The sequence below is a fragment of the Gopherus flavomarginatus genome, chromosome 19 (assembly GCF_025201925.1).
Source record: "Gopherus flavomarginatus isolate rGopFla2 chromosome 19, rGopFla2.mat.asm, whole genome shotgun sequence".
NCBI lineage: Eukaryota > Metazoa > Chordata > Testudines > Testudinidae > Gopherus > Gopherus flavomarginatus.
This window is the reverse complement of record NC_066635.1, coordinates 12,817,634-12,839,280: the sequence shown is the minus strand read 5'-3', so window position 1 is coordinate 12,839,280 and position 21,647 is coordinate 12,817,634. Positions and strand designations below refer to the sequence as shown.

At 39.0% G+C, this 21,647-nt stretch overlaps 1 protein-coding gene across 1 annotated transcript; it reads right to left on the bottom strand.

Moving 5' to 3' along the window:
- Nucleotides 1-4,387: 4,387 nt before the first annotated feature.
- On the bottom strand, nucleotides 4,388-21,295 carry VKORC1L1 (vitamin K epoxide reductase complex subunit 1 like 1). The gene is made up of 3 exons (XM_050929544.1): nucleotides 21,090-21,295; nucleotides 5,975-6,084; nucleotides 4,388-5,337 (listed from the first exon to the last, which is right to left on the bottom strand). Exons 1-3 carry the CDS (start codon nucleotides 21,281-21,283, stop codon nucleotides 5,111-5,113), a joined length of 531 nt encoding a protein of 176 aa, XP_050785501.1. The 5' UTR covers nucleotides 21,284-21,295; the 3' UTR covers nucleotides 4,388-5,110.
- Between the last annotated feature and the right edge of the window lie 352 nt (nucleotides 21,296-21,647).

The following is a 21,647-nucleotide window of genomic DNA, read 5'->3' as shown; positions in this document are numbered from 1 at the left end:
TACAGCATCACCACCATGGCCAGATCCATGTTGCTGAACAGTGGTTGCTTACTAGATTTTGGACAGTAACTGATGTGCATTAAACTGCGTGGGTGTCTTCATTTCTGCACACCATCACCTGACTAGAATGATTCAGCATACCATCACTTATAGTTTTCCTTTATGCAATGTCTCCTTCTCATGGCCTGACCTAAGTGACTTAAATTTCTGCCCATATATAAAGAAAATAGCTGCCACTATTTATTGGATGGCAGCATAGCGTTCTTTACTCTTGAAGCAACACGTAAGAAGCCAAAGGCAATTGTAACTGCCACATGCAGCAGTAAAAAAGGAGAGGTACACTCACTACAGAACTCAGAACAATTTTCTTTTAGTTTGCAAAAGAAAATCCAGACTATGAGTACGTCACGTTTAAACTGCATACTTAAATTTTACAGATTTCCTAATTAACTAAAACTCAGAATATAAAAAAAAGTGTATCTATGTTAAAAAGCAGTCACTCAAATGTTATCCAGTACCTTACTGAATACCATATTAATCCAATTACCAGTGTTTGAAAGTCATTTAAAAACTTCTTAATTTCTAAACTTTAATTTTCTTCCCCATTTCAACACTGACAGAATGACATACCAACAGCTGCCACATCAAGATACAGAGACAGATTTGACATGGTTAATGCATTACAAACTAGGACTCAGATCCCTACAATATGCACAGGACTTGCAATTTCAGTAGAAAAAGCTACACTTTTGTTCACTCCAACAAGACAGATGGTAAGGGTTCAACATCCATTTGCATGGTAAGCACACATATCAAGGAGAGTCATTTCCTGCTTAAGTTCTCCACAGCTCGTTGCAAATTTAAACAAAAAACAGGAACACATACTGCAGATTTAGAATACTGAGACATTGTCAGAGTGGAGTTAAAGCAGATCTTCAGGCCTAACAAAAGTAGAAAATGATTAAAGTAACACTCTTAGGAACATGTCTGCATGTTGCTTGAAGAACTGTAAACAGTAAATCCTCAAGTCAATGGTGCTCAACCTTTACGTTCCCACGTGCACACAACATTCAGCAATACATGAAGCTACAGGAATTTTCTGCACTAGTATCTCTGGGGACTCAATGCTTCAACCTTCTACTGCTAACATACATCTTCTTTTGAAAAAAAGAAATCACAACTGAGTACATTTCTATAAAGAAGATTACAGTACTGGCTTTAAAAACAGTTTCTAAGGCTCAGACTGAGTCCAAAAAGGCCTCTGATTGGGTTCATTCAAGCTCTTTGTTTGAACTGCACTACTGCAGTGTAAGAATGATTGCAGCAAGACGTCCACAGGTCATTTCTACATTTATTTTTTATACCAAAAAAAGTTGTGCAACAAATAAACATTCTTATATATTTACATTGGTTTTCTTTACCTGTTAGCAAAATTGTATTCTAAACCTCTGATATAGAGTATCTCAGAACCTATACTGATAAAAGGAACATCTGCCCAATGACTCCACTTTAAATGGATGTTTACTCTGGAGTTTAAAGCACTAGTAATAAATATTAGATGGAACATACTATACAGAATACACACCTAATATTTAGGCCATGCTTAATAGTTTTACGGTAACAGAATACTTCACTTTTTTTGGACTAGCTTTGTCTAGATCATGTTTAAACAATGTTGTCTGAACCAAAGTCAAGTTTTATCAGATTGTTTATTTAAGTTTAGTTCAAACAAATTAGGAGCCACACTTGCCTCCTGAAGCACCTAACCAACTGTTTTGACCAATCAAGACCTATTAGAGACTTAATACAGTAGAAGACGAGTACTACAGCATACAGAAATTTCTCTCTTCTAAATGGAGAGATTTGTTCTCACCTCTGATACTTAAAGTGGTGAGAAATGTTTCATTGGCCTTCTTGTAGCAAATATCTTACAGTAAGAAGCCTTTTCAGGAATGTTGTTTGCTTTCTAAGCAAGTCTTCGGATTTGATTCCTGTCCCTCTCCTCTTATCACCCTCCAAAACCTGAAAGGATGGAAGTCCAAATTTTGAAGAGTTTTTTTGTTTTGAAGAAAGCACAAAATTTTATGAGTTCTGAAGTCACAGTTGGGTGGAGACGGTTTTGTGTTTGTTTTTTAAGTCTGGATATTGTTTGCTAGCATTTTGCCTTATTCTTGTACTCCAATCTTTCCATGAAAGTTTACCAGAAGTTACCTTTAATTTGAAAAAGCTCAAATTAACAGATCTCAGTACATTTGGCATGACATTTACTCTGGTTGGGAGGGGAAGGGAGTAAGTACTAGCCTGATATCTGGCACATTACTAATTATGACTGAGCTGTTTTACTGGAAGAAAAATGCTGCCTCTCATTGGCAGCAGTAAAGAGAGGTCAAGAATGGGCTGTTTCTACCAAGAATCTAATTGTTTTGCTCTTTATTCACACAAATTGCATTTTCTCTGACACAAAAGAGAAACACAAGAAGAGGAAGGGGTTATTTCTAGCAAGTGTTATTTCCATGTTAGGATGAATTATAAAGTAAACACTAGAAAAGCACACAAGAAAAAGATTTAAAATTAAGGGTCAAATTTGCAAGAGTATGCACGCAGCATCATGGCAAACTCTTATGGAGGCCAAGCCTGATATACACTCAAACGGGGGCTGCAGGCGGGTGCCTTTTGCAAATCTGGCCCTGGATGATTCAGCTGAACAAACTTTGAAGTTACAGACTATTCCCACACAGTTAAGCACAGGGACACAGTGAAGATCGTCAACACCTATATTTTCAGTGGATGGTTTTTGGTTTGAGGGTTTTTATGCATTAAGTCATTAATTAGACCAAATAATACTTATTATACTTGTCTCCACTGCTGCTTATTCTCAGATATTAGCATTGTGACTAATCATTTCAAGCAGCACATATTCACCTTTTCTTTCATTGAAGAGATGCCTTAGTGTAGCAGATCACATGAATGTATCAAAATAAATTCATACAACAGATTCAACAGTGGTATGTCCCCAAACCGTGTGCCAGGAGAGGGTAAAGCTTTGAGGTACCCAGTTTAAAGTTGCTCATGTCAAAGTTCAAGGCATTTGAGAGAGAACTAAACATCAAGACAAGCTTTAGCTCTACTCGTCAATACAAAACGTATTTAATAAATACATTGTCTAGAGTTGTTAGACAAGAGACAAGTTGTTTAGTGTAACATGTAACAGATGTTACTCATACCATAGAACTCCATCCATAAATCAATCTCCACCTACATCCAGGGTATGAACCAGAAATTTAAATACTGTTGTGAATTCATCCTAAATATCTGTCATCATTATTATACATCATACTTTCATAGTTAAGTTTTGTTTCAACACTTTAGTGTTTAATTCATTTTACAGTACAACACATAAGAATAGTGTCCCTTAAGCAGACTCACCTTTAGTAGTTGCTTCTAGATCTGAAGATGTATTCTTTAAAAGATCTAGTTCAATCTAGCTGACATGAGGGCAGAAAAAGCATGGCACCAGCTATTGGAAACCGTTGAATCAATGTACTTTGGATTCCCCCAGTTTCAGAGAACACAGTATTTAGCTTGTTTGAGGGTAAATGAAGTATCAGATTATCAGCTCTACATGTCTGTTTAACACATTGTCTTAAGGAACCAGTAATATTGCTACCACTTCTCATTCTAATGACTAAAATGGACCGTAGAATACTTTTCTACATACTGCAAGTTTATTTGTTAAATAGCAAGGACACTTCTGCCTGCTAGGTTCAACACACAAAATATTTGGTTTAAGAATTTAAGACAGAAGGCACTTTCAACATTCTACTTCAGGATATTGAGTGTAGAAATACTGTTTATGATTTTGTTTACTTTTTAAAAATAGTTATTAGAAAGAGCAATGATAGCACTACTGGGTTTCATTTTCAAGAGCACATTTACCTACTTATCCCACTCAAACAGATAAGGCCCCTTGAAAGGCCAATATGTGTCAGTTCTAAAGTTCATTTCTAAATATAATACAAATCAAAGATCTTGAAAAAGATCAGTGAAATTTCAGTTTAGTCAGTGCATTACTCAGATAGCCCAGTAAGTCTCTGGTACCCCCTGTAAATTACAATTCTATTTTGCAGCCTTCAATGTAATGTCAGATTGTTGTTGGTAACACTGTGTTGGGCTGTCTGACACCAGTTTAAAATGAAAAACAGATCTGCATGAAAATTAAGCCATTCCGAGAAGTGCTACTCAAATATCTTATACAAGAGATTTCTCCAGTTTCAGAATACCTCCCTCTCCCGTGCCCATGTATTAATTTCCCAATGTTGGCTTTTTGCAGGCCATATTAAACAGTCTTCATATTGTACAGATATTAAATCACAATTTCATTACTGGATATACCTGAAGTTTTAGCTTTAATTCCATTTTCATTAATAGAGAAAAAAGATGGAGCAAAGGTAACCATCACTTGTGTTGCTGCACTCACTACTACTAGTGCTTCTCACAAGACACTATATGGGCTCATTCCTTCCATTATCCATCAATCAATCAACTATAAGCTGAACATTCTTAAAGTTGCTACACTAATAAAATTGACTGTACAGTGAGTCTTGCAGAAATGGATCCAATATTTCTAGTTATTTACAATATCATGTTTTAGTCAAATCTATATGTTTAAGTCCATCGGCTAAAAATGTAATACACATACTGTAAACATGGCAACATTAAATATGGTACCTCTATTCTAGGATATTTAAATGTCATGATCACATCTCATCATATCTGAAGTTGAATTTATACACAGGATATTTTCTAGCGTTACCCACTTTACAAGTTGCGAGGAGTCTAGATTTTGTGTGGCTAAGAAATTTCTTCCAAGTAAAGTTAAAGCTTGTCTTTGATTGTATTAGAGCTTTCTCTTTTGTAGCCATGTTTAAATTGAAGATTAGCACAGAAATTATCTAGGGCCCCTTCCAATTTACAGTTATTAAAAATATCAGTTATGATTCTTGGATGATTCTTGGGAAAAGTGTCTGATATGAAAAATAAAAAATTACTGCAAAATAAACTTAAATGGAAGTCAGGTCTTCAGACTATCGGTCAAAAGTTCAAACATGGGTTATTCCTGTTTGGGTTGGAGTTGCCGTTTCCAGGCCTCATTCAAGTAAACTAGTCGTTTGTAGTTGATGATAAAGAGAATGAAGTTCAGCAAATATGTGATGACGGATATAATGCAAAATTCCTTCAGCACAAAGTACAGAATGTATGCCAGGTACAATGACCCTACTACTGACACTATGGAGGATGTCATGAGGATTAGAGCTGCTACTGCACTTGCTGTCATACCTGCAACAAAAGACAAAGTTATTATTGCTACTTTAATGCCCTCTTTCCATAGCTGAAGCAAAGAAAACCTGAGAAAGAACTAACATTTTAACTATTTCTGTTCAGTGAGTTTGTATTCATACAGCTCTGCTTAAAATATCGTGAGTCCACGCTGGTAGCAAATCACAATTTGGAGCAGAGTTTCTAGGTTCTGTATTTTGATCAGCAGTGAGTGGTATTTTCATCATCTTTCATGTTCTTGAATTATGGAAAAGTTATAGGTTGATCAGGTTAGATCTACGAACATTTTCATTGGCTTTATATCAGCTTACAGGGGGCAGGCACAGATGGGTTTGCATGTGTTACTAGTCACACATCTTATATCACTTGTTTGCCTGCTTCCCACATGCAGTCTTTGTTCCAGTGCTCATATTAATGATATAGGAGACTAAAAGCAAACTAAGTAACTCTTGAAGTTATTAGAGGAATTTTAGAGCTACCACTGTGGCTGGACAACTAGACTGGTGTAAACTGTGACTTGCACCAGTGCAGTTTATCATGGTTTCATCCAGGCTTAGCAATGTTTATATCAATGTCCTGTTTTATTAACATCTATGCTGTTACATACTTTAGACCATAAATAGAGTTAAATACTTACCAAGTAACATTTGTAGAATATAAAATACAAGTCCAAAGACACTGTTTGGCTGATTTATTGCACTGTCCTTTCCAAAGATGGAACCCAGCAGACCAAATCCTTGACCCCATCTGTAAAATAATAAACACCAATAATCCCAGATTTGAGATCTGCTTCTCTCTCACCCAAATTTCACTTTAGCACCATAGGAGTATGTTCTGGTGTAACTAGTGCATTTCCTGTATGTAGCTCAAACTTCACTTTAAAAAACAAATACTTTGTCACAGTGTGGGTGCACTGGATACACCACTATCCCATACATCCATGCTAAAATTGGGATTTTGTCCATTCAGTACCAGTATAGCCAAAAAAAGTGCAAGACATTATAATGAGTCATTTATTTCTCTAGAAGTTATCAGTTTGAAAATCTTGCCAATGCATATAAGCTATAATGGTAAGTCAGGATTTATTGAGGAAACCGTTAGCAGAATCTCTCTCCACAATATTATACAGAATGTGATTCTGATGTAGCATGTCAACTGGGCAGACTTCAATTTTATAAATGATAAAGTTACAAGAGTAATAGTACATAACAGAAAATACAGTACGAAGGAATTTTTAAATCAATTGTGTATTTGTGCTAGGAACAAATGGTTCCTTCTCTCTAAGGCTGAACACTTCAAGAAATATTAGTGGCCAGAGCAAAGTGCCATATATACTTGCTCATAAGCTGGTTCGTTTATAAGTCAACCCGCCCCCCCCAAGATGGATAAGTAAAAATGGAAAATTTTATGACCTGTTCATAAGCCAACCCTATAATTCAGGGGTCAGCAAACTTTGGCTCCCAGCCATGAGGATAAGCCGCTGGTGGGCCGAGATGATTTGTTTACCTCGAGCGTCCACAGGCATGGAGGTAAACCTAAGTAAACAAAAAGTGTGCCAGTGTGCCGGCTGCTTACCCTGATGGGCTGGGACAGCAACTGGTGGGGAAATTTTGGGGGGGCCAGAAGCTGGGGGTCAAGGGAGTAACCCCTGTGAACATCCTTCACCCCTAACCTGGGACCTCCACACTCTCCCCCACCCCATTCCTTCCCACCTTATCTGGAGAGGATGTCTCTGGCTTGGCTGGAGCTGCTCCGGCAGGCTGAGCAGCGCGGCCACAGCCTGCTCCGGTGGGCCAGGCCGGGCGGCGCGGCCGCAGCATGTTCCAGCTGGTTGAGCCAGGTGGCATGGCTACAGCATGCTCCAACGGGCAGGGCCGAGCAGCACGGCTGCAGCCTGCCAGCCCCGGAGCTGCAGCTGCTTCAGAGGTTAGGGGGAGAGCAGCGTGAAGAAGCAGAGGGACTCTGGCCCCACCTCTTCCCTTCTGGCTGTGTTGCCTCTCCTTGCTCCCCCTATTGTGGGGAGGGGCAGTGTCCCACCTCTCCCTCTATAAACCCGTTCATAAGCCAACCCCCTTCTCTGCTGCATCCCTTTTTTACTAAAAAAATTCAGCTTATGTATGAGTATATATGGAAACTTGAATACAGAAACAATGTTAAATTACAGAACATTAGCCTGCTATTACTATTCATAAGTTGGAGAAAATGCAGGTGATATCTAACTATTGCCAAAGTTTCCCAAAGTCTAACTTTCCCACACTTTAACACCCCCAATGAGGATGATTTAGTGCTTTTCATCGCCAAAACACTTGCAAATCAGGTAAGCTTCTATGAGCAACATTTTCAAAACATCCTCAGATCAGATATAGTTAAAGCAAATCAGCCACTTTGGAAAAGTAGGCTTATTGGTTTAACTACTATGCCCACCAACCGCCCCATCTCCCCCAAAAACTACAGAGAGAATTACATGCCAGTTCCTAATGTCAGTTCCTAGATAGAGTACGACTAGATACTCAGCCACAGTAAAACCGCACTAATTTGTTCCCCAATACGAGTGTGTTCCTTGGAAATGCTACATGAATCCATGTTCTCCTAAACCTCACAATGAATTTCATTTCTCACGCATTCAAGTATAAATATTAAAACCCATATTGCTTAAACAATTTGTTCATCTAGTGTTAAAAATAGCAAAATGCCTGGTTTCCTCAGTAAGCTAAGTGTGAGCAAAAAAGAGTTGGATTTTTTTAAAATTAAATCTTATACTAGGCAAAAATTGAAGTTTATGACCCTATTCACTGGTGGAAAGCATACTATAGCAAGTGAACTTTCAATCCTAGGTATTATGCTCTTACCTACTTTGACCTCAATCCTGCAAACACTTATACACAGGTTTAACTTTACTAATTGTGTAAGGCCAGGTCTATACTACAGAGTTAGGTCAATGTAAGCTGCTTTACGTAGACCTGTGTAAGCGTCTACACTAAAATGTAGATCTCACAGATGTAAATCGCCCACTACATCAACTAAACTCCACCTCCATGAGAGAGGTAGCACTTAGGTTGATGTTTTTAGGATAGACACCGCATTACTTACATCACAAGTTGGCTGTCAGCCTCAGGGTGAGGGGGCCTCCAACTGTCAGGCCTGGGGTGAGGGTTAAGTTGGTGGAAGCACTCTTGGTGAAGATGCACAGGAGCATAGTGGGGTCATGAAACACCACTTTAAATTACTGTGGTGGCTGTACATCAACTTAAGTTGACTTAGGATATGTTTACACTACTAAATTAAGTGCGACAGTTCAAAGGACTGGAAATCCTGCAGCAGATTCCCATTGTTACCACACTCGCCTCATCATGGCATAGTTCAACACCATAAATCTGTGTAAGGGGTGAAAAGATGTGAAATTCTCTTGTACTTGTTCCTTTCAGTCTCTGTCTAAAATGTCAAAATGCATTACTAACAGTCAATTTATTATTGCTGACATTTAAACTGTTAGTGATTTGGCATCATTTAATTACTTTATAAAACTCCTGGGTGGAGCTCTAGTGCTTCTGATGCAGTACTTCTCACAAGTGCCACCTCTACAGTTCATGGTAATATCCCTCCTCAGCACTAAACTTTTCTTTCTCAGGTGACCATAATTTAAACTGAAGTAAATATTTGTGATAAATAGCATGCAAATTACAAGGCTACCAGTCTCAGAACCAGATTTGGGTTTCTTAGCCCTGATCTTACAGGACCTGTGAACACTGTATACTTTGTATTCTGTGTTGTAACTGAAATCAATATATTTGAAAATGTAGAAAACATCCAAAAATATTTAAATAGAATACCTTTATTTTAAACGCAGGGTTAACGGCAACTAATTTTTTAAATTGCTTGACAGCCCTATAAATAACTAAATTAACTGACTCTCAGCTGACAATCACTGTTTCATGCCATCTAGTCTCTTGGTAACAAAGACTTCAGGCTGCATTAAAACAGCGCTTCACCTCATTAAGTGCTCTTTGTAGATTCAAGTGGATAGTACTCTTTATTGAGTGAATGCTTGCTAACAGAGCTAGAACAATTTTTATTGCAACCTGAAGGGACAGAAGGCTCAATTTGTGTGAAGTATTTGCGATTTAGAAGATTCACAATTGTTTTTAAATGTGAAACAATGGCGGCATTGGTATATTTGTACTTCAGTCTGGAAAATCAAGACTTCAAGTCTAATCTTTCAGTGATAGTAATCTGAAATGCTACTTGCAAAAGGAGTAGGTACAAAGTGCAGGCTTCAGAATTAAAACCATATGATTAGGGAGTCGAATGAGACTTTCATGAGGCACAGATTATCCCACAGCTATCTGCATTCTTACATCTTCCTTTGAAGCATCTGGTCTGGCCAATGTCAGAGACAGGTTACTAGACTAGATGGACCACAAGTCTGTTAGAGTACGGCAATTCCTATGTTAACAGATTAACATGCAATTTTCAAATTAACCACGTTCTTTGACTCGTATTTTGTTATTCTGGTGCAGATGATTTTCTGGCTAGCTTTTGTTTTATATAAGCAAAATAGGTTCTTTAATAAATAGGCTCCAAACAGCATAGTAATCCATGGATTTGATATTGGGAGGGTCAGTTTTTCCATCCACAGTAAGAATGGGCATGTGGGCAGATTTCCATCTCACAGCTATTATTATTATTAAACCTTTCGATAATAGGACTTCTAACAGTTCTGGGATTTGTGGAGCTGTTCTTCTGCATTATCCCAAGAAGGCCACTGTACCAAATGCAGTGCTGCTGTTCATTTAGGTTTATGCCAAGCTTTTCCCAGAGCCTTCTCCCAGATTGGAACACATCTACCATCTGTGCAATCCTCCATAGATTTGAATCATAGTGAAATATTGCATGCTGTAAGATTTTTTGAAGTTTATTTACATGGGAGGAACAGATTGTGGCTTTGCTAAAGAAGCCTTTACAATTTGGCTCTATTGCTTTGGATTAAGGAATCCATTTGAAGTATAATTCCAGTCTTACTTTACTGAACAGTGCTAGTTTGGCTGTTGGCTTTACTGCTCAAAAGTTCTTCAGGGTCAACGGTTTTCAGCTTATAAAATGCTACTGTTTAATACACTGCTATAAACTCCCTATTTAGGTTATAGCAAAGTTCACAATAAAAAAAGGCAATTCAATTAAACACAATAGTTAATAAAGGACTGGCTGATGCAATAAACTCAAACCACAAGAAAATGTACCGCTCAAGATCTCCAATTCCTTCGCTTTATTGATTTGTGACTGCTGGACCAGACAAGTGTTCAGTTGCGAAAGTAATGCAAATGAAAGTACTGCATGATTTGGTGTTACACAAAAACTATCCTTGGCATGTGTACTTATGCCACAAACAAGTTTCACTCAGTTAGAGGAGAGGCAATCTGCATGCACTTTAAGACAGTTTTTACAAGCTTCCTTTAGGAAAGATTTTGCTGCATGCTTCGAAGATAACTTCAAAATACCATTTTAAAATTTTCCTCATTCAAGTTATCACAGCTTGTCAGCTCTACTTAAGTTGTTTGCAACTAATACCCCTAATGTTTTAAACAACTGTATGATTTCAAAGGGTTCTTAAACATTTACGTAAACAAGATCTCACAGTAAAGAACCTGACAAATTTAGAAAAGTTTATCTAGCTTTACTAGAAGCACTAAAATTGTGAATACTGCACTCAATTCTATTCACACTATGTCCCTTTCGAAAGACTGTAATGTTGTCAAACCCTTTAGATGTTGGCTATTTTGACTTGTGGCGTTTAAAAAGGCTCAGAAGGAATCAATTCTTAATGTTTTATTAAATATATGCAATTACCTCTGTCCATCCATGATAAATGATCAATGAAAACTTTAGAAACTGTTAATCATTAGTTCTGATCAGCAATGAATTTCACTAATGTTCAAAAACAATAGACCCAAAAGAGTGCACTTGAACTGGCTGCTCCATTATAAGTTAGCAAAGGCAGCTAAAAAGACTCCAAGTAGCATCTTTGCTATTATGCATCTCAAGATGCTTTATAAGTGACTAAACAAACTGCTTACATGTTTAGTACTGGCTTACGAGCTGGCAAGAGCTATGAGTATCTCAAACTGAAAATGAAGGTAATTCCAAACTTGCTGAGCACAATAAAAACAAACCAAAAAAAAATTAAAACCCTGAAAATTGATGGCCAGGAATCAAGTGACTAGCATCCAGAAAACTAAACACCCAGATTCAATTGAGAATGCAAGTCCTAATAAGGTCAATAAAGCTGCCCTGAACTCATGGACTGCACCTTTGATCTTTACATCAGCTTTTGATTAAAGTACCTAGAAAGCGTGCTAATATGTAGCAAGGGTAAGAACCTTGGTTGCAGCTTTTGCACAACTCCAACGGAGATTTTGGATTAAGCCCAGTTCATAGCTATAAGGTCACTTGGGTCACTCTGCCAGTCTTACCTAAAGCTCTTTAAAACCAACAAGGAATAGATTCAAAGTTCCAATCTGTAACCTTGCCAACAGTGCTCAAAAATACATTTACCTTCATGATTGATTTTAAATATTAGTATACTTAAGAAGGAAGATATTTTATTCTATATATACCTTTTACACTTCACATAAAAAATAAATAAAAAAATAATCGTGATTAATCCAATATAAAAAATTAATCGATTAATTGTGATGTTAAACAATCCATTTATTTAAATATTTTTAGATGTTTTCTACATTTTTCAAATATAATTGATTTCAATTATAACAGAATACAAAGTGTACAGTGCTCACTTTATATTTATTTTTGATTACACATTTGCACTGTAAAAAACAAAAGAAATGCAATCTCTTTATCATGAAAGTTGAACTTACAAATGTAGATTTATGTACAAAAAAATTGCATTCAAAAATAAAAATGTAAAACTGTAGAGCTTTTAAGTCCATGCAGTCTCACTTCTTGTTCAGCCAATTGCTCAGTTAGTTTACATTTGCAGGAGATAATGCTGCCCGCTTCTTGTTCACGTCACCTGAAGGTGAGAACAGGCATTCTTATGGCACTGTTGTAGCCGGTGTCACAAAATATTTATGTCAAGATACACTAAAGAGTCATATATCCCTTCATGCTTCAACTACCATTCCAGAGGACATGCATCCATGCTGATGACAGGTTCGGCTTGATAACAATACAAAGCAGTGCAGACCGACGCATGTTCATTTTCAACATCTGAGTCAGATGCCACCAGCAGAAGGTTGATTTTCTTATTTGGTGGTTCAGGTTCTGTAGTTTCCACATTGGAGTGTTGCTCTTTTAAGACTTCTGAAAGCATGCTCCCCATCCCATTCCTCTCAGATTTTGGACAGCACTTCATATTCTTAAACCTTGGGTCGAGTGCTGTATCTATCTCTAGAAATCTCACATTTGTACCTTCTTTGTGTTTTGTCAAATCACAGCAGCGAAAGTATTCTTAAAACGAACAACATGTCCTGAGTCATCATCCCAAGACTGCTATAACATGTAATATACGGCAGAATATGGGTAAAATTGAGCCGAAGACATACAATTCTTCTCCAAAGAGTTCAGTTAAAAATTTTACTAACGCTTTACCCCCCCCCCCCCAAACGAAGGTCATCAGCATGGAAACATGACCGCTGGAATGGTGGTATACAAATGTTTAGCATATCTGGCACATAAATACCTTACAATGCCGGCTACAAAACTGCCATGCGAATGCCTGTTCTCACTTTCTGGTGGCACCGTGAACGAGAAGAGGGCAGCATTATCTCCAGCAAATGTAAACAAACTTGTTTGTCCGAGCGATTGGCTGAACGAGAAGTAGGACTGAGTGGACTTGTAGGCTCTAAAGTTTTGCATTGTTTTGTTTTTGAGTGCAGTTATGTAACAAAAAAATCCATATTTGTAAGTTATGCTTTCATGATAAAGAGATTGCACTACAGTACTTGTATGAGGTGTATTGAAAAAACACTTTTTATCATTTTTACAATGCAAATTAAAAAATAATATAAAGTGAGCAATGTACACTTTACTGATTTCAATTATAACACAGAATACATATTTGAAAATGTCGAAAAACATCCACAAATATTTAATAAATTTCCATTGGTATTCTATTTTTAACAGCGCAATTAAAAATGTGATTAATAGCGATTAATTTTTTTAATTGCATTCATTTTTTAGTTAATCGTGTGAGTTAACTGCAATTAATCGACAGTTCTAATAAATAATTATAACAGCAGCAGCAGCAGCAGCTAGGCTACAATCTCATATTTCAGCTTTTAGATCTACAGCAGATTCACACACGGATGCTAATTTTATAGCAGACACTGCTGGTTATTCAACCTAACACCAGCAATTTTCTTCATTCTAGGTAAGTTTTGCTTTGCTCAGTTACTTAGAATATGTCTACACTTAAACCACTGCAGCCGTGCCTGCTGTAGTGCTTCAGTGCACACACTCACTACAGCAACAAGAGGGGTTCTCCTGTTGCTGTAGCTAATCCACCTCCCCAAGAGGCAGTAGCTAGGTTGACGGAAAAACAGACTGTTTGACATAGCACAGTATGTGCTATAGCAGATGGCAAGTTTCTGCACTGAAAATAAGATTTGGAAAGTAACTATACTCGTGGCTTTCAAAACAACTTCTTTCATACAACAAAAGTGATTAATCCCCATGTCATTGCAAAAGTTTTCAAGTATCCTGGAATTTTTGTTCTGGGACTGCCCAAAATGAAGACCTGGTCTATTCTACAGAGTTAGGTCAACGTAAGGTGGCTTACATCAACCTAATTACGTGAGTGTACATACTACACACCTTGCTCCTGCTGATGTAAGTGCCCTACTACACGGACATAACTCCATCTTCACAAGAGGCATAGAGCTTATGTCAGTGTAGTGAGGGCAACACTGTGCCCACGTAGATACTGCCGGTTATTTACATCTGCGATTGGCTGTTATTCTTGTCAATTTCACGGCTCTATGCTGGAGCTGTGATACTGACAAGACAGACACTCACAGGGCTTTACCCTGGGGCAGATGAGGGGCTCCCCGCTCCAAGCCCAGCTGCACCAAGGCTCCCTGGGCTCTCAGCCCCCCAAACTGCTCCTCTTAAGCCAGTGGAAGCGCTCCTGGTGAGGACGTGCACCACCGACAGAAGAAGGGCAGTGTGGACATGACCCACTGCAGTAATTACTGCGGTAGCTGCAGTTGACCTAACATAGGTTGACTTAAGTTTGTAGTGTAGATACGTCCCAACAATCTGAAAGCTCTGTTCAATATGAACTACAGAAGCCAAGTTAAACCCCTCAGAAGACATTTTAGGGTCAACACCAAGGGACCTGTGTTTTCATACAACATAGCTACTTAGGAAGCTTTAATACTATAGGAATGACTGCAGCTGAATGTCCACATGCTCCTGACCTTCAAGAAACATCTACTACTGAAACTTTATTTTTTTCTGCAGTGAGTCAACAACATCCAACAGAAATACTAGCTTGCACTCAATGTGGTTGAAGTCACAAAAGACAAACCAAAAAGTAATCTCTATTGGTGCCTCTTAAACAAAACCACTAGTAAAATTTAAAATTAACACGATTTGATAAGCCAGTTCCAAAAAATGGCTAGACAGCTATTTGGCTTTCTATCCCAGATTGCCATTATAGTTGCTAACTCTTACATCTCAGTCACTAATAGTTGCAGTAGTCAGGGTTAAAAATATTAGAATATTCTCTTGAAGCTACAGCAATATAAAAATGCTGATGTCAGTGGACTTACCATTAAAGAGAAAGATAACTGCTATAAAATTTTCTTAACTTGGAATCAAACAAACTTGACAGACATCAAATTTACAGGAACTGCCCCACAACAGAACTGAATAGGAACCTGTAATATAAACATCAGGTTAGGTTTGAGGTCAAAGAAGCTTTGATCTATGTCCCATTGGTTTAGATACGGTTTAGGGGTGGTTCTTGTGAACTTGACCTTGATTACATCCAAGGCCTGGCCTACTCTTAAAAGTTGTACCAGTATAACAATATTGATTAGAGGTGTAACTTTAAAAAAAAAAACACACATCACCAAAGTAGTTATACTGGTAAAAGTTCTAGTATGGATGCGATCCCACTGGGCTGTATATCTTTTTCCTCTTCCTGTACAGGAATAAACAATACTGTTAAGCATTTTAATTAATACCAGTATCAATGTCCAAAATAGGAGGGTTGTACCACTTTAACTATGCCAGATATTTATAGAAGTACAACTTTTAAGCCCTAATCACTATTTATTAATAGTATTTGATAAACTGGCGAACAGATGCCATTGTACAAAGAAAAATATTAGCGGTTACACAGCAATGCTCAGCAACTCCACATCAGACAACTGGAGAACTGCACAGACTCATCCATGAAAACAGCAAAATTTTCTAGACCATGTTTATAAATTAATGACTTTTTAAGTTCAACTATCCAAATATATTTCTTGCATGAGATATATATACAGCAGCCAAATGTTTTTCAGCAGTCACCTTAGAAAGGTTGATAGCTGATGTCTTTCCACATTTTGAAATACCTTGAAGATAGAGTTCCTGAAGTAGATTGTTCGAAGAGTGGCACCCAAGTCAATGTCCACTCTTAAAAGCTAATGGACTTATCTTTATTCTAGGACTTACTTGATAAACTTAATGTGCTCCAAACCATCCACAGTCAGCCACTTGGTGAAGGCTGCAGATATTGTTCAAGATGTAAAATTAAACCTGCTCCAATGGTCACTCACACTAGCCACCAGAAATCTGTCTCAGAGTTGCCACTAATGTGTTAACGCACATTGTGCTAGGGGGCTATGCATTAATAGTCATACGCTGACATGCTCCACTCAGTGCCTTGGCTACACTGACGCTTTACAGCGCTGCAACTTTCTTGCTCAGGGGTGTGAAAACACACACCCCTGAGCGCAGCAAGTTACAGCGCTGCAAAGCACCAGTGTAAACAGTGCCCCAGCGCTGCTGGAAGCTAATCCCCTCAGGGAGGTGGAGTACAGGCAGCATTGGGAGAGCTCTCTCCCAGCACTGGTGCTGCGACCACACTCACACTTCAAAGCGCTGCCGTGGGAGCGCTTCCGCGGCAGCGCTGTACGGCTGCAAGTGTAGCCATACCCTAAGACATTTAAAGATCAATCTGGAAGATAGCCAGGAAGTGGAAACATATCTGAAGACCTGAAACAGTCCATTGCAGTATGCAAAGGACAAAGTAGGGGAAAAACAACAACATGCCTTAGATTAGAGGATTTAAAATTTAAATTTAACTTTTTAACATTAAAGTAGCACGAACACCTTTGCATGTTTCATTCTGGGGTTTTTTTAAGCTATTCTGGGATAGTCTGCCTTAAACAACAGCTAGACTATCAGTTCCTTTTGTGATTGCTCTTAACAGATTTCATTGTAATTAAAATTTTACCAGCTACTTACAATTATTCTTAAATATAAAAGAAGTTATTAAAACATTACTGTAATTGCCAAGTGAAGATTCTGAAAATTTCCTTAATTCCTAACATATTTCTCAGATGTAGTAACATGAGTTTACAATGTTCTTGCTAACTTTTGCTTTTTACCCATTGGTAGTTTGTGAACTCCCTCCTGAACTCAGTTAGACTTGGAAGTCTCTCAAGGCTTCTCATGTTACTGAAGTGTCAAACACAAATAGTTGGAGAGCATTCCATCTCCAAAAGGAATATAAAATGGTAGAAAGAAAAGTTACTCCATAGCATGCAAGAGATATTAATAGGATAGCAGACTTCTTGTATTCTGTAATCATAGTTAAAGTATAATTTGCCATTGAAAACTGAATTTTAAGAAGTTACTTGTAACTCATAAAGTAAATTTAAGTTGAATATAAGCATTCTACTTCCTTATTTGAGTATAAAGTGTGTTAATTATAAAATAAGGCCCTTTTTATAGTTTGCCATGTATAGCAAAATAAAATTTATATTCATATGTATAATAGTATATTCTTAAGAAAGCGATCTTGCAATGTTGAGCAAACTGTCATTTTAGAGTGGCATGATACCAGCTTGAAATAAACTCAACAAAAACTTTTATATGTGAAATATAAGCCAAGGAGCTAGATTTCTCCGATTAATTCTTCATGACGAATTGATCTCCAGATACAGAGTTTTCCAGGCCTCTCCCCTCAATAGTAGCCTACATGAATTATTTCCATTTTCAATGCTGAGTCAATACCTGATTCAGCTTATGAGTGACTTGTGAAATGCTAACAGTTTATTAATGAAAAAATCTTTCCTGAAGACCAGAAAGTTAATCCTCAAACTGACCAGATCAAAGGAGAATAAATACATTTATAGATAAGATAAATTACACATTCACTTTTAATCTAAACACATCAACTGAATGTTTTTAAGAAAAGGTATTGTCACAGGAGATTCATCTACAAACCATCAGATCTCATTCAAATTCCAGTCACAAATCTAGCACAAAGAAGAAAACTGTTGCACAACACTAACAAATTAAAGACTGGTCTTTCAGCTGAAGACAAATCAACAGCAAATAGAGTAGTTAGTTGTCTGTGAATTTAAACACATCAGAATAAGAAGTTAACATTGAAATTACCAGCATACCTGAAATTTGAGCCTTCAATGTCTCTGCCAATTTTAACTGGAATTTAAGTGCCAATGAAATAGTACTATTGCTGGAGGTATCAGCAACTATTTAACTGAAATACAGTGAAAGGCAAGAAACAGTATAAAAAGAAACAAATCTCCACTTGGCGGTGGTTTAAGAGTAGCTATTCTTTCAACAAAAATGCACAGCTCACAGGCCACAGATAATCCTCTCACTTATGTTTTGGAAAGATTATTTGCTGAAAGCGCATTCTTCTCCTAATATCGTTTGACTAAAGAAAACTTGCATGCTCAATATCATCTGTTCCACAAACTTCCTTTGCATGACCGCTCCACCTGTCCTGAGTTACTTCTTTGGTCCTTGCACAATTAACTCAATCATATCAAACTTTTCTACTTCCTTGCTCTGAAGCTCTCGGAATGTCTATAAAGTTGTATGGAAAACGCATAAAAGCCCACAAATACCACATCACAGGAACCCAACACTCAGGCTGTAGTACTATTAGTAAGTGCTTTAATTACCCAACTACCACTCAGCAATTAAAAATTCCTTTAAAAAGTTAGAGCACTTCTGCATATTCAAATACTTCGTAAAAATTAATCACAAGACCGTACTTCATTATTTACTTCCTGAAACTTGAGGCCTTATACATATGCACCATTTGGAATACAGAAATTAAAGAAAGTCACGTAAAAACCTATGGGCTAATCCTGAAAATGTTACTTTGGACTACTGTATTCCCACTGACTTCCAGTCCAAAGGTTGGGAAAATTGATTATTGTGGCTGTTGCCCCACTCAGTCAAAACACACAGAACCAGACTTCTGATTTTTTGTTACAGCTTCAGTAACAATTATATTATTAATGATGCTTGAATAGTTTAATGTAAGTGGCCTAATGACAGTTTAATGTAATTGCTCAAGTTGTTTGACCATCTTAATCTAAAGAGAGAGAAGATTAAGATTTTAAGTTATTTCTCAAAGCCCTCGTCCAGACTAACCCGCGGCATCGGCGGGTTAAAATCGATTGCTCGGGGATCGATATATCGCGTCTAGTCTGGACGCGGTGTATCGATCCCCGAGCGCGCTTACATCGATTCCGGAACTCCATCAATCCGAACGGAGTTCCGGAATCGACGCGGAGAGCCGCGGACATCGATGCCGCCCCGTCCAGACTGGTGAGTACCTCGATTTTAGAAATTCGACTTCAGCTACGTTATTCTCGTAGCTGAAGTTGCGTATCTAAAATCGATTTTAATTCCTAGTCTGGACGTGGCCAAAGAGACAGGACCAATTCTCAAGACCTCTCTTGGTTGACAGACTAATCTCATGACTATCAGGAAAGCAAAAATGAAGTCCCCACCCAGAGTCAACAAACTGCCTTTCAGAGATTTGTAGACACACTTCTCAACACAGTATGTTGCAATGCTGGTTTCAATCACGGTAAAACTGGTTTTAAGAGTAAGTACTTACTCTTTAATTTATTACAGGATTATTTTTCCTATGATTAAATCCTGATATGACAATATGATAATTGCCTAAAATAAGTATTTTGACTGCTAAAGTGTGTGTTAAATAGGAAAAAATACATTTCTGAAATTCTCACTGAATTTAAGCCTTAGGTGTTTGAACTAATAATCATGCATACGTTATCCCAAAAGCATCAATAAAAAACACAAAACTTTCCAAAAATATAAGGAAGTTGTTTGGAGAGTACACATTTGTTCAAGGACCAAATGCCTCCAGCTCTACAACTTGTTAAAAAAATAGAGAGAGAGATTTCTAATCAAGAAGTGAATGCTGTCTTTGGATAACTCTCTTGTTTCTTAGGCTAAAAAGTCATGCGTATTAATTTGCTTTAAAAATACTAGAAAACTACATGCACTTTACCACATTTGTAAGTTTGAACAGTGAATGCCAAAGTTACAGCACTATTAGTGTAAAAAAAAAAAAGGGATACATAAATTCTCAGCACCATTTATGATTAAATAACCTAACTGCTTGCAAACAGAAAAGTCAGATTAGTACCATATAAAATGTATAGTCTATTAATCTCCCAAAATACCTGTAAAAGTGGAAGGCTGCTAGAAAGCAGCTACCAATTTAATTGTACTACTGGTATTTAAATAGACAAGCTCATCCTGCAATATTAAGAAAAATGAAAATTTGGAATGGAGTCTTCAGTCCTGAAGCAAATAAATCTTACCCTTAGCATTAAAGATTACGCATTTTTCACTATGAGGTAAAACAACACTTATTGAAAAAGCACTTCAGCTGTTTATGTTAAAATTAAACAACCTAAACATCCAATATCTTAAATATTCTCCTCAAACACTGATTATTTACACCATTTAATTTTGGTGAACCACGTTTTACCAAAAAATGTCAGGTACCCTAATCACCACAGATTACAAAACACAAATTGCATGTACTTAATCCTCAAACCCTTCTTGCTCCCCACAACAGACACAGGAGAGCAACTGCTACCTCATTCCCTCAATGAATGACACAACAGCAGCTTTGAATGAGGATCCACCCCTCACTTATCACCAGCCCAATGGCTCGATTATCATTTCCCCAAGGCTGTATCCACCAGAAGCAATTGAAATGAAGATCACAATCTGGCAGAGCGAAATAATCACACGTCTCCGAAGGGCGGAATCCTCCACTCTCGAGGGGACGCTGACGACACCTCTTTACTGTTCGCCCCGAGCCATGAAATCATCGAGTCCTGCAAGCCTCAGTGAGCGGCTGAGGGAGACAGTGATGGAGCCTCCTTCTCCTCCCCGCTTTGCTCTTGGGAAAAAGGACACCCACCCCGATACCCGCCCCACCGGGGAGGGCAGCGCGCTGAGGGTGGGTCCTTCCCATTACCCCTCAGCTGGAGAGGCGCCAGTCTCAGCCTCACACCTGGATTCTCCACCTCGCCCACCTGCCTCCGCCACCCACCGCCCCCACCCCTCAGTACCTGTCATCCCCGAGCCGAGCCCACCCCTCCCTCCTGGCCCTCCCACTCCTGAGCCCCGGCGCCGGGCTTTCCCACCTCCCCGGCCGGCCCCGTTCTCTCGGCTCCCTACCCGGCCCCCGTCTCTGGCGCCTGCCCCCTCACCGGGAGGCGATGGCGGCGGAGCAGCGGACCCGCTCGCTGAAGTCACACAGGGCCCGGTAGTGGAGGTCCAGGCCCTTCTCCCGCTCCAGGTGGCAGGCGTAGAGCGAGAGCAGGATGCCGGCCGCGCACACCACGTAGCGGGCCACCCGCTCCCAGCGCGGCACCGACACTCGCAGCAGGACGGGCGCCGCCATCTTCCCCCCTCCCTCCGCCTCACACCCCGACGCGGACCCGGCAAGGGGACAGCGGCGCACGCGCGCCGGGAGCCCATTGGCTCAGCAGCTCGGCCAACCTGGACGTGGCGTTCCGCGACGCCGGCACGCCACCGAGCAGCGACGCCGGGGGTGCGTCAGGGCGTTCCCAGACGCCACGTCCAGGAAGGGGTGTTGCGCGCGCGCACCTGCGAGGCGCGCTCAGGTCGGAAAGCGGTCACAGGCTGGCGTAGGGGCGGGAGCCTTGAACGGCAAGGGTCGGGGTTGCGTGTTCGAATCCCAGACTCTGCTTGATCCCCGGGCGACAGCCACCCATCCTGCTGAATTGGGTGTGGAGTCTTGCCTG